Source organism: Poecilia reticulata, chromosome 3 (assembly GCF_904066995.2).
Source record: "Poecilia reticulata chromosome 3, P_reticulata-male-v2, whole genome shotgun sequence".
Classification (NCBI taxonomy): domain Eukaryota; kingdom Metazoa; phylum Chordata; class Actinopteri; order Cyprinodontiformes; family Poeciliidae; genus Poecilia; species Poecilia reticulata.
The window spans coordinates 21,777,736-21,789,289 of NC_088832.1; the positions used below are offsets into that span (position 1 = coordinate 21,777,736).

Consider the following 11,554-nt stretch of genomic DNA (forward strand, 5'->3'; position numbering starts at 1 on the left):
TTTATTTTTATCCGGTTTTCTTCATACTGTTTTCCTACTGTGCTTAATTATTGTACATACATATTTTTTTTAAAAAAGGACATGAACTTGAACATGACGTCTGATGATGCTCATTTGTCAAAAAGGAACACATACTCAAAAACTTCCAGACAACAACTCGTAAGTTTTCCCAGGGACATAATTTGAATTCACACATTTTCATTTCGTTTTAAAGTTTTACAGCTAAAGACAACCGATTGCACACGATCACAAACAGAAACACTAAACATCTAATTAACTCACTCAAACCCTCAACGCTTCAGCTTGGACAGAGAGCAGGAGAGCAACACCCTCTAAAGCAAGGGTGACATTTGTCAGAATCTACTCAGATAGTTGCAGCCTGTAGCTGGTGGGCCAAAGCAGAGGAGTCATCTGGCTCCTCCCCCTGTTCAGAGTTGTGCAGTATTTCAGGCTTCAGGAGAAAAAGGAAAGCCAGACAATGTAGAGACACAGCATCCAGACACCATTAACTCAGCAGTCTTAATTCTTAATCGTAATTCTTCTGCAGGTTACCTGAGAAGCTTCAAAGTTTGTCATCCAGGTTTTTCATTTTCAATTAAGTGTTATTTTTTTCCCCCTGCATCACGACAGGCTGAAAAAATGACTTTGGAAGCGCACTGCGAGAACTTATGTTTGTTTCTGAAGACGTTTTGGATCCAAACTTTTTGGTTTTTCACCTACTCTTACTGATAACCTCTTAGGATCACCTGAGTCGTTTTTATTTATTTATTCCTTTTTCCTGGAGTATCATCCATTTTCTGTTTGGACTGCTTTGAACTGCATTCAGCAATGCTGACTGAACTGAACTTCGGAGGCATGTCTGTGGGGTCAGATGTCTGCGATCTGACCCTCTTACCACCAGCACCCCCTGTGCCATCCCTACCAGGAGCTGGAGGGATACCTGTCGGAGGCGGCCAATGGACCCAGCTGCTTGACCTTCACCCTGGCCCTCCCTACAGCTCCCTGAACTCCCATCACTCCCTGATAAAGCAGGAGCCCAGCTGGGGGGCCGCTGACCTAAATGAGGACCCGCACTGTGGGCACGGGGCCTTTACCGTTCACTTCTCCGGCCAGTTCACAGGCTCGGGCCCTTGTCGGGTCGGCACCTTTGGAGAGACGCCCGCGAGTCAAAGGATGTTTCCCACTGGGGCCTACCTGCCCGGCTGCGTGGACAGCCCACCTCCGGCCAGGAATCAGGGTGAGGAACCCGCAGTCACAAATCTGTCTTTAACAGAATTAGTTAAAGACAAACATGTCATTTTCTTTATTACTGACTAAAGCAGCGTAGAGATTTTTCATTTACCTTCATGTTTAAATGTTTTAGAGCAGCGTCTCAACAGGATCATTACGAACCGTAACAGCTGTGACCGGATCTGTAGTAGATTTCTCAGTTCTGGACTCAGTCAACACTTGCGGGAAAAATGTCTTAAACAGGATATTATGACTCAAGTATCAGCTGAGGACTGAGTTGTTTTTTTTATGAAGTGACCCAAAAGTAACCAGTTGAAAGCATGGCTGAAAATACAGGACGATCTCTGCCAAGTCCAGGATTCTAACACACAAACTAAGCTTTCAAATTCTTTAAATTTTACTTGAATTGTATAAAGCTTTACAGCACATATTTCACTCTGGTTATTCTGAAGCAAAAAAAAACAAAAACACCTGCTAAGCAGCGTGGAAACATTTTAAATTAGGTGTCAAATTTTACTGTGTGTGAGAAAAATAACTCTCGATTTGTACTGCCTCATTGAGCGAGAGGATATCTTCTTAGGTCAAAAATGTAAACGTCAAACGGAAAGACGTGCCATCACATCTTTTGACAAGCATGGTCCAAACAAGACTGTATTTAGACTTCACAGATCATTAAATGAAATCTGGAGGGGAAAAAACAAAACAAAAACAAATCTAGTTCACAAACTCCATCTCATATGCTAGTTTTGGAAATCTCATATTCTTAATTTTATCACTGTGCTATCAGAACTCACGTTTTTAAATGAAGGTAGGCTGTTTCTGTCGATGCAGTTTACAGTGGGAAGTGGTTTCTGATGCAGCAATAAAACAGAAAACAATTTTCAAGATGCTTAAGGGATTTAAGACTTAATGAGTCATTTTTCTAAGAAAGTATTTAACTTCCAGCTTGGGTCTGACTCAGGATGTCCCTCATTGGTGTGTGTGTGCGTGTGTGCGTGTGTGCGTGTGTGTGTGTGCGTGTGTGTGTGTGTGTGCGTGTGCGTGTGTGTGCGTGTGCGTGTGTGTGTGTGTGTGAGAGAGAGAGATTGCGTGTGTGCGTGCGTGTGTGTGTGTGTGTCAAATAAACATTTTAAGAATTTATACAACAAAATTAAGCCTCCACTTAAAGTTAACATTATGTTTTAAAAGTGCTCTGTATTAAATGTGAAGCTACTGTTGTTGAAGACATGAGTTGGGATTGACTTTGTTCATTTCTTCTACTAAGTGCATCCAACAGTAGCTCATTCTCAGACTGTCTCTTGTTTTTCTGCCAGATTTCTTTTTCCACCTGCCATAAATTTTGCAACCACAAGGCCAGAGATAGATGAGGGGAAAACGAATATGTTTCTGAGGAAAGAGGATTTAGTTGTGTGATGAATGTCTCTCCGCGGTAACCCTGCCAGGGCCCAAGAGCTACTACCAGCAGAGTACAGATAACCGACATTACAACTTTGCAACCTTTAAGACATCACAAGTCGTTTGTCAGATTGTGACCTTTCATGGCTCGAGCAGGAAAAATAACATCTTTTTCTTTTCTTTTTTTTTCTGTTTCCATCGCCATCTTCATTTGTTTTTTTTTTCCCCTCTCAGGTTATGGAGCAGTCGGTTTAGACAGCAACCCCAGTTACGGTCACACACCCTCCCATCACACTCCCCAGCTCTCCAGCCTGTCCTTCAAACACGAGGACACGCTGTCACCGCCGAACAGCATAGGTAAATGTCTGCGCCGTGACGCGTCTCCACCAGACTGGAAAACTGTCGCGTCTCATCATCAAGGTTATATAAGAAGCAACCCATCATTTCTCAGATCACAAACACCATCGCTAATATCCACTTTCATTCAAGTGTCTCCGTTTCTGGCACGCGTAAACACAGTTTCCCTTAATGACTTTGGAAATCATAACTTAAAGGGAATAACTTTTCTGAGACTCTGTTGGAATGTCAGAAACTGTCTGGGGAGCAGTATACTATACGAACCTGAAAACTACCACAGTTTCTCGTCAAGCGTCTTGAAAAGAGGAGACGTGCAAGCCATTTAAATTAATTGTTTTACAAATATATTATGAAAGTGCATGCAGGTACAATAATATTTCTGGGCTCTCCAAGGAAGAATGATGTTCGTCTGGTTTTTGTTGGATCTTACAGTGTTTTATGATACGCAAATTATACAGTGCACATTCTCAATACTCAAGCTTTAACTTCGACCTTTTCTGCCAGAAATAGCCCAATAAGCTTACTTTTGTGGCACAAAAGTTAGTTTTCTGTGGTGCAAAACCAACAAGCAAAGGTTAGTTTTGTGCTACCAAACTAACTTTTGTAGCACAAAAGTGCTCTGTTGTCTGTTTGTTCTCATCTTTGCTGTACTGAGAAATGGATACATTATAGGTCATCAACAGCTTTTTGTGCATAAACATGTGAACTAACATGTCTGCAGCTGTCGTGTAAACAGATGCCATTATTATTATTATTTTTATGCTTGGTTATAAGTAAAAATAAGGTAATGCTATCCAGAAATTAGCAAAGTATTAATCTAATTTAATGTATTCAGAATAATTTAATGTATTCAGATGGGTTACATTATCCATGATAATATAACCTATCAGAGATAAGTTTTCATCACTGTATTGCCAACATGCTAACAAAAAACGCACAACATCGTTGCTACTTTACTTTATTTTTTCTGAAAAAGCAAACTGATTTCCAGGATTCCCTGCTTTTCTTTTCTATATCTTAAATACGAAAATGTGTGGGTTTTACCTCCTCCTCTTTTTAATAGACCTGAAAAGTACAATAATACTGTTATTAACAAAAGTGTAATGGTTGTAATTGTTTATGTTTTCTTTGTGCTGGATAATTTTTAAACATCACTATTAAACATGTAATCTATGGTAAAAATTCAGCTGAGAACTGACATTTAAGCTTGCGTCACACTATTAGTGGTTAGTTTGGGTGTAGGTGGGCAAACGTTTGGTCTCAGCAAAGTGTTTCTACTAGCTACCTCACGTGAATAGTAAATCATTTTACTTTTATTTTTTTATTACTTGCTTTCAGTACATACACACTATTCAAACCAGGCATGCAGCAAAAGCGAGACACACATGTCAAAGACATGGAAGGATTTGCAACACACATGGCAAAAATATTTAACAGTCGGACAGCAGCTTTGTATTTTTGAGTGTATTTGGAAGCAACTATATTACTGATTCCAAGTGATCCCAAAAACATTATTACTTTTTTTATTTTAAGAGCAAGAAGTCCTCTTCCTTATTCACAAAGACAAACGAAACACCCTGCACAATAGAAAAAAGTAGTGTGAAGGGGCAAGAAAGGCAGACAGGGATTTCAGCCTGTCTTGTTTAAAGGTCACGCAATGCTGACCTATTTTAAATGAACGTTTTACATCTCTTTTTTTTAGTTGATCAGCAGTACTCCACACCAAATCCCATGTTTGGCTGCCACAGTCCTCCAGAATCCTGCCCAAGCAATCAAGCTCTGCTGCTGAGAAACTACAACAGGTACAACTACCCCCTCTTCACGCATTTATTGCTCCTGCTTTTCACTCTGTCTGTCTTCAATCACCCTTGAACAAAATTTTCCCTCTTACGCCAACGTTTTTGGACTCCTCGCTCATCTGTCAACGTCAGATTGTTTCCACTTGCTTGACGATTTCCTGGTAATTTTTGGAAGTGTGAACCGTCTCTGAGCCCACGCAGGAGCTCTGCATTGGCTTCTGCGTTGTCTGTATCATGAATCCTCGTTTGTTCTCAGGTTAAGTGCTGCCCACTGATGCTCAGTAGGCCAAAACAAACACAGAGTGACCTACCGCTGATGTGTCCGAGTCCTCGCTGAGGGGGGTGGAAAAAAAAAAACACACACACAAACGAGGAAGAAAGTACAACAGACAAGTTCAGTGAACGTGTGAGACTTGGTTGTTTCAGACACTAAATGTGTCTTCAGCTTGTGTTCGTTTTGATGTAAAGCATCTCAAGCAGTAAATTAGGAGGACATTCTTTAGATGCCGACTGGAGATGTTGTTGGAGAAAAGAAACATGTGCAACCCAAATATTGGGACAGCGGCAGATAAGCAGGAGGAAGAGTGTGCTGCTGTTAGAGCTCATGGCAGGAACTGGAAACCCTCAAGCGAGGCACGCCGGCACGCACGTGCGTGCACGCGCTCACACACACATGGCAAGTACACGTCAGACGTCAATGAGTCTTCCCATAGTTTACCATAGCTCAGGACTGATTAGCGAGCCATCGCGATCCTTCCCTCAAGGACTTCTCAAGGAATGCCGTCCAGAATTCCCCCGAAACTGTTTCCCGCCACTAATGATGCTGAGGACAGAGTGATGTCATGCTCTGGTCCAGGGTGTACTAGGCACGGAGGCGTTCACTCCCACAGAGAGTGCAATCGCGTCTTTAAAAGTGTGCATGCCTGTGTGTGTGTGTGTGTGTGTGTGTGTGTGCGTGCGTGCGTGCGTGCGTGCGTGTGTGTGTGTGTGTGTGTGTGTGTGTGTGTGTGTGTGTGTGTGTGTGTGTGTGTGTGTGTGTGTGTGTGTGTGTGTGTGTGTGTGTGTTGGCAGTGGGTTCTGCCAAGGTAAAAACAGCCTCAATGTGTTTTATAATGAGAGCACTATAGTTTGGTGGGTGGGTGGAAAGAGTTAATGAACAAACTATCAGCGGTTACTTTAAACACAAGATCTCCATCTAATCACCTTCATATCGTCTCATGATACTATTTTCTTTTGATGTCAGTGATAACCTGTACCAAATGGCGTCCCAGCTGGAATGCGTCACATGGAACCAAATGAACACCCTGACATCAACAATGAAGAGGTGAGACCGCTTTTTGTTTTTTAACTGTGTATTTTTTAAAATGGCATCTTCATTAATCCTTTGGGCCGGGTTTGGTGGAGCTCTACAAAGAAGGAGGAAGAGGGTTTTAGCTGAGCGGCTGTTGCCAGTAGTACAAACAGGGCACAAAGAAGAGTATACATATATATACTTAGTGTCTTTATCTGTATATTTTATATTTGATGAGTTTCACCTTTGAATGTTTCAAGTATTATGAAGACTAAAGGGTACGTTTGCCTTTTTAGTCAAATGTATCTTTCTGAACAAATTATTATATGATGATCAAACACAATAATTTTCTGACTCAGATGTGGTTTAGTCAAGCGCAGCTCACATGACGTGACATAACATGTTTCTGTTTCATGTAATAGAAATCTATTTAAAAGCTGCCAGATAAGTTTGTTGCAGTTTATGTTACAGTTAAGAAGCTTTTTTTTTTTTTTTTTGCTTCGTTTTAGTTTGTTCTGAAACCTCAAATCCAGCTCACTTGCTTGCATTTTATTAATCTGCACTTGCCAGCAGTCATGCGATCAGTTATGACAGTGACCCTCCAGCTCCGGCCCCACCCATGCTCGTCAGCGCCCAGTACCACATTCACACACACGGCGTTTTCAAAGGACTCCAGGTCAGACAGATAACCCAAACGCATACACATATACACTTGTAGTTAATAAGTAAGTTACTTAACAAGTACCTCTGCTGTATTTTTCTGTCTTTCCAAGGATGTCAGACGGGTACCCGGCATTGCTCCTGCGGCGGCAAAGTCTGCAGAGGCCAACGAGAAGCGCCCTTTTGTGTGCACTCATCCCGGCTGCAACAAGAGATACTTCAAGCAGTCGCATCTGCAGATGCATGGCCGAAAACATTCAGGTGAGAGCTACAAAAATATCCAAGCTGATTCTTGCACATTTGGGCCACCAAAAGGGATAAAGAAATGCTCATGTCAGTGGTGTTGGGGGTTGTTTTGCAGGAGAAAGGCCTTACCGGTGTGATTTCACGGATTGTGGCCGCAGGTTCTCTCGCTCAGATCAGCTGAAGAGACACCAACGCAGACACACAGGTACGTTCACTTAACCTGTTTTTCACATTGCCTCCAATCTGTATCATGACTGGAGGCAGAAACCTGTTAAAATAAGAAGTTTCTACGTACACACATAAGAAGGTGTCTCCACTTTGTGGTAAATAAAACCCTACTGTTGCTAATTACTGTGAGATTTCTATCATGAATTACTGCTATTAATATAATAATAGTAATGTATTGTATAAGTGTGAGCATCATATAATTAAATATGAACAATACACAAGAAATAAATATAAATATATTTTTGTTTCTGTCTGACTTATATATGGGTGCTTCACACTGCCGCCTGAAGTGACCCAATTCCGATTTTTTTGACGTAATGCGACCTGTATCCGATCTTTTCATGGCAGTGTGAACAGCACAGGTCGGATTCTTTCTCGAATGTGACCCATATCCGATACGTATCCGATTCAAATGCGACCTAACGTTTAGGTCGCATTCATCCGAACTGAATGTCACTGATTCTCAACAAATCTGACTATTCTGCGTCCTGATATGTGCAAGCGGGAAGAAAAACAACAACCATGACAGACTCTATGAGGATTAAGTTGTTAATATGTTGCTCCGGCCGGACAACAACTTCAAATATGTAAGCTAAGCTCCACCATTAGCCTCCATGTTTACTTCCGCAAACACTGAGCACTTCTTCTTTTTATGGCGGTTGGCAGAACACTGTGAACGCTGACGCTATTGCGCCCTCTACTGCGCATGCGGGACACTTTCAGGTCGTTTGCCCGTTCACACTGCAGAACACATACAGGTCGCATTTACTGGCAGTGTGAACGGCCCCGGCAAAAAAATCGGAATTGCCAAAAAATCGGAATTGGGCCACTTCAGGCTGCAGTGTGAACAACACGTATATGTAAACAACAGAAATCCCTTCAAGTCATAAAATACAAGGACATTGTTTTGTTTTGAAATCGTAACCATGCTGTTTGCACCACAGCCAGTGTTCGACAGTGATTGCTCCATCTAATTGTGCATTCACACTCTGACTCCCCACCCTTCCTCTTGACATTTTTCCACTGTGACTGTGACTGTCACGTCTGCAGGAGTGAAGCCCTTTGAGTGTGAGACCTGTCAGAGAAAGTTCTCACGGTCAGATCACCTTAAGACACACACTCGGACTCATACAGGTAAAACAAGTGCGTATACCTTTTATTTTCTTCCTCTCAATTGTTCTGAATTCAACTCATGCACTTTACTGCACCGCCTGTTATTCTAAAGCACTGTCTTCTTCGGTTTTGTTTTGTTTTTTCTTCGTTTGTCCACTTTTTGTCAGGTGAGAAGCCCTTTACTTGCCGCTGGCCCAACTGTCAGAAGAAGTTTGCCCGCTCTGACGAGCTGGTGCGCCACAACAGCATGCACCAGAGGAACCTGACCAAGCTGCAGCCTGCCATCTGAGCAGCGAGAGGCTGGGGAGTAACATGAAGGAGAAGAAGGTGACAATATGTTGTGCCAGCTCGCGGAGAAACAAGCCCGGAGCCTGGTCAGCAGTTTAGGGTGGCCTGCCAGACGTGGTGAAGCGGTGAGCGCAGCTGACGACGGCATCAGTCAGACATCTAACGCCAGAAGAACAGACTGGCTAAAATCATCAGGATACTCCTCAACCGCTGCTCGTTAAGGTTACATCGCATCAAATCTCAGACCTTGAGATGATAGAGTGCCACACAAATTCTGAGCCAAGGATATTATAATTTTTTTTGCTGTTTATGGGCGATGATGAGGAAAACATTAATACACTATTCTATTGTCATGTACTTGCACTGTTTTATTTTTTGTTTGATTTTTTGTCCGACTTTGAAAATGTTACGGATTTTGCATTAAGATCACAAAAACGGACTCTTATTTCCACTTTTTTTGTCTACATTTTTATATGCCTTAAAGTCGATATTACTCACCAAAGTGCTTTGTATATATCGTACGTGGTGCCTTTTTGTGTAACACTCCAGACATTCCTTAGGCACTATCTGTGCTGTTTCATAAAACTGATTTGACATCAGTGTTCTGTGTGAATGTCTGTGTGTGTGAAAGACACAGAGTACTGGGTGTTGTCAGTATAAGAGAGGCCACCTATGAGCAGTGTTGGTGTGCGCCGGCGGTGAAAGACAGTAAAGTGGTGCCCCTCTGTGACTCTGACAAGATGCAGGTCTGACCCTCTTAAATCTCTGACACACATCTTCATAACCAGTAACATCTGTGGCCCATTAAATCTCATTAGAGAACATGGAGGTATGGTTCAGGTCTACTAGACTGAAGCTACACCCCCCCCACCCCCCATCTACACAGGATAAACATCATAATCAGGACAGGTCCATCTCAGTAAATTATATCATTGAACAGTCAGTTTATTTCAATTCAAAAATAAAAACTCATACATATTGATTACAAACATAGTATGGTAGTGTTAAGTGCTTATTTCTTTCATTATTAAGATTTTGGGTTCCAGCTAATGAAACACTTTGTTATAGCAACATTTCAATATTACATGAAACCAAATAAAACACATACATAAAACAGAATGAGAGATTGTTGCTATAGAAGGTAGCTGTCCAGAGAGTCCCCTATCCAAGTATATCAATGGAAAGTTAAGTGGTAGGAAAAAGTGCACCAGAAAACAGCAACATTGAATTGAGTGTAAATGAAAGTCCATTAAAATGCTGGCTATGGGGAAAATTCAGAAGATGTGGACAGCAGTTTGAGGTAAGGCCACAATAGACACGTTCCTTGTGCTGAACCTCTTCTAAGTTACTTTGGCACAGAACAATTGCCTTCCATGCACTATAGAGTACATAGATTCACTTGTCGGTACGCTGCTGACGTTTCTATCATAAAAAGCTTGTAACTGGTCTTTTTAAATATAATTTTCTGAAACTGATTTTGGGGTTTCATCAGCTGCAGGCTATAATGATCAAACTTAGCAGGAATAAATACTTGAAATATATCACGACATTTGTACAAAGTCAATAAAATGCTGACAGACTTTTTAATTTTGAAAAAAAAAATACTAACAAAATAAACTTTTAGACAGTATTCTAACTTTCTGACAAAATACATTTGTCAAAACTGTATTTTGTCAAGCTCATCTGAAGAACAAATAAGCTTGTCCTTCAAGCTGACCTGTCCACGATTTGATTTCCACCACATTGGAGCCACATGGTGGCAGTGTCGGCATGTTCAGTCCAAATGGAATTTACTTCCCTCCGCCTCAGACTTCAGACTGCACATGTCCGCTCTGCTCTCGGCCTCCTACTTGATTCTGAAAGTCCACAACACTTTTGGTGATGTCAGTGAAAGGGAGAAACAAGGGGGCCCATTCATAGTGAGCCTGGCATCGTTAAATATAAATGTTGTGGATGGAGTTGTGTGTCAGCTTGTGTGCAAGAGATGAGATGATTCAGCCACTGCAGGTACGTTAATAAAACATGGCTGAATGTGGGCAGAAAGAGCTGCTGCCCAGCTATCAGGGAAAATTTCGTCATGTAAATGGAAAAAAACAATGTAAACACGCACATGCAGGCTGGGTATATTTAGAAGTGGATTAACATATTTGATCCTTCAGCGCATACAAACACAAATAGACGTGCAAACAGAGGACATTCAGACCCCTGTCACTATCTGCACTTGCTGTCAAGAACCGAAGGACTCAAGACATCAAGCTATTTTTTTTCATCTGCCTCTTCTTTTTTCAGACATTTGTCTGACGTTTGAAACGTAACACACTTTCTTGCTGCTCCCGGATCAGGGTGGCTTGTCCTGAATTATGAATTCATCTGCAGAATCTTGTATTTCAGAAAGTTTGGCTTATGTAGATTCAGGTAATTTCTCTTCTCGAAGACGTCTAATGATGCAATTATCAAGATATACAGTTTGTTTTACTGGTTTGTCTTTCACTCTACTTTTCTGCAGACGTGTCAGACTCTCAATCATTAACTTTAGCTGTTGAACAGTGAACAAAAGCAATTTTTTTTTTTACTACAGTGTCTCCCATTCTTGCGCCTGCAGTGGTTAATTCCTGCTGCAGAGCCTTACAGTTGCAGAGCTAACAAAGATTAAAATGCCTTCCTCCTGCCTCAGGGTCAGACTCGGTTCATCTTAGCCGTCCTTCAGGTTGTTTTCCAATCCGCATAATGGCTGTGAGGCATTATCTCTGTGATGTTCGGTTTTCTTTCCTGTTTCTTAATCCCATGCACTTTGATTAGGAAGGGCCGCTCTTTGTTCTGGCTCGGCAGGGGCGTTGTGAATCATGGGGGGAGATCACAAGAATCGCCGAGCTGAAGACTTTACTCACTCCAGTTCACTCTTAACAGAGACCGCAGACGAGAGCCAAATGCTTTAAACATCCTCAGT

The 11,554-nt window shown here is 41.8% G+C and overlaps 1 protein-coding gene across 4 annotated transcripts; it reads left to right on the forward strand.

The window, feature by feature from the left end:
• The first annotated feature begins 418 nt into the window (after positions 1 to 418).
• wt1b (WT1 transcription factor b) lies at positions 419 to 9,206 on the forward strand. Of its 4 annotated transcripts, none has more exons than XM_008405876.3 (9): positions 419 to 1,237; positions 2,860 to 2,982; positions 4,685 to 4,784; positions 6,025 to 6,105; positions 6,646 to 6,748; positions 6,846 to 6,993; positions 7,094 to 7,183; positions 8,257 to 8,340; positions 8,487 to 9,206. In XM_008405876.3, the coding sequence occupies exons 1-9, from the start codon at positions 829 to 831 to the stop codon at positions 8,606 to 8,608; spliced, it is 1,260 nt and encodes a 419-aa protein (XP_008404098.1). In that variant the 5' UTR covers positions 419 to 828; the 3' UTR covers positions 8,609 to 9,206. The 4 variants fall into 4 exon arrangements, with proteins under 4 accessions (XP_008404098.1, XP_008404096.1, XP_008404095.1 ...); XM_008405874.3 differs by having other exon boundaries at positions 426 to 1,237; positions 6,643 to 6,748; XM_008405873.3 differs by having other exon boundaries at positions 444 to 1,237; positions 8,257 to 8,349.
• The last annotated feature ends 2,348 nt before the right edge of the window (positions 9,207 to 11,554 follow it).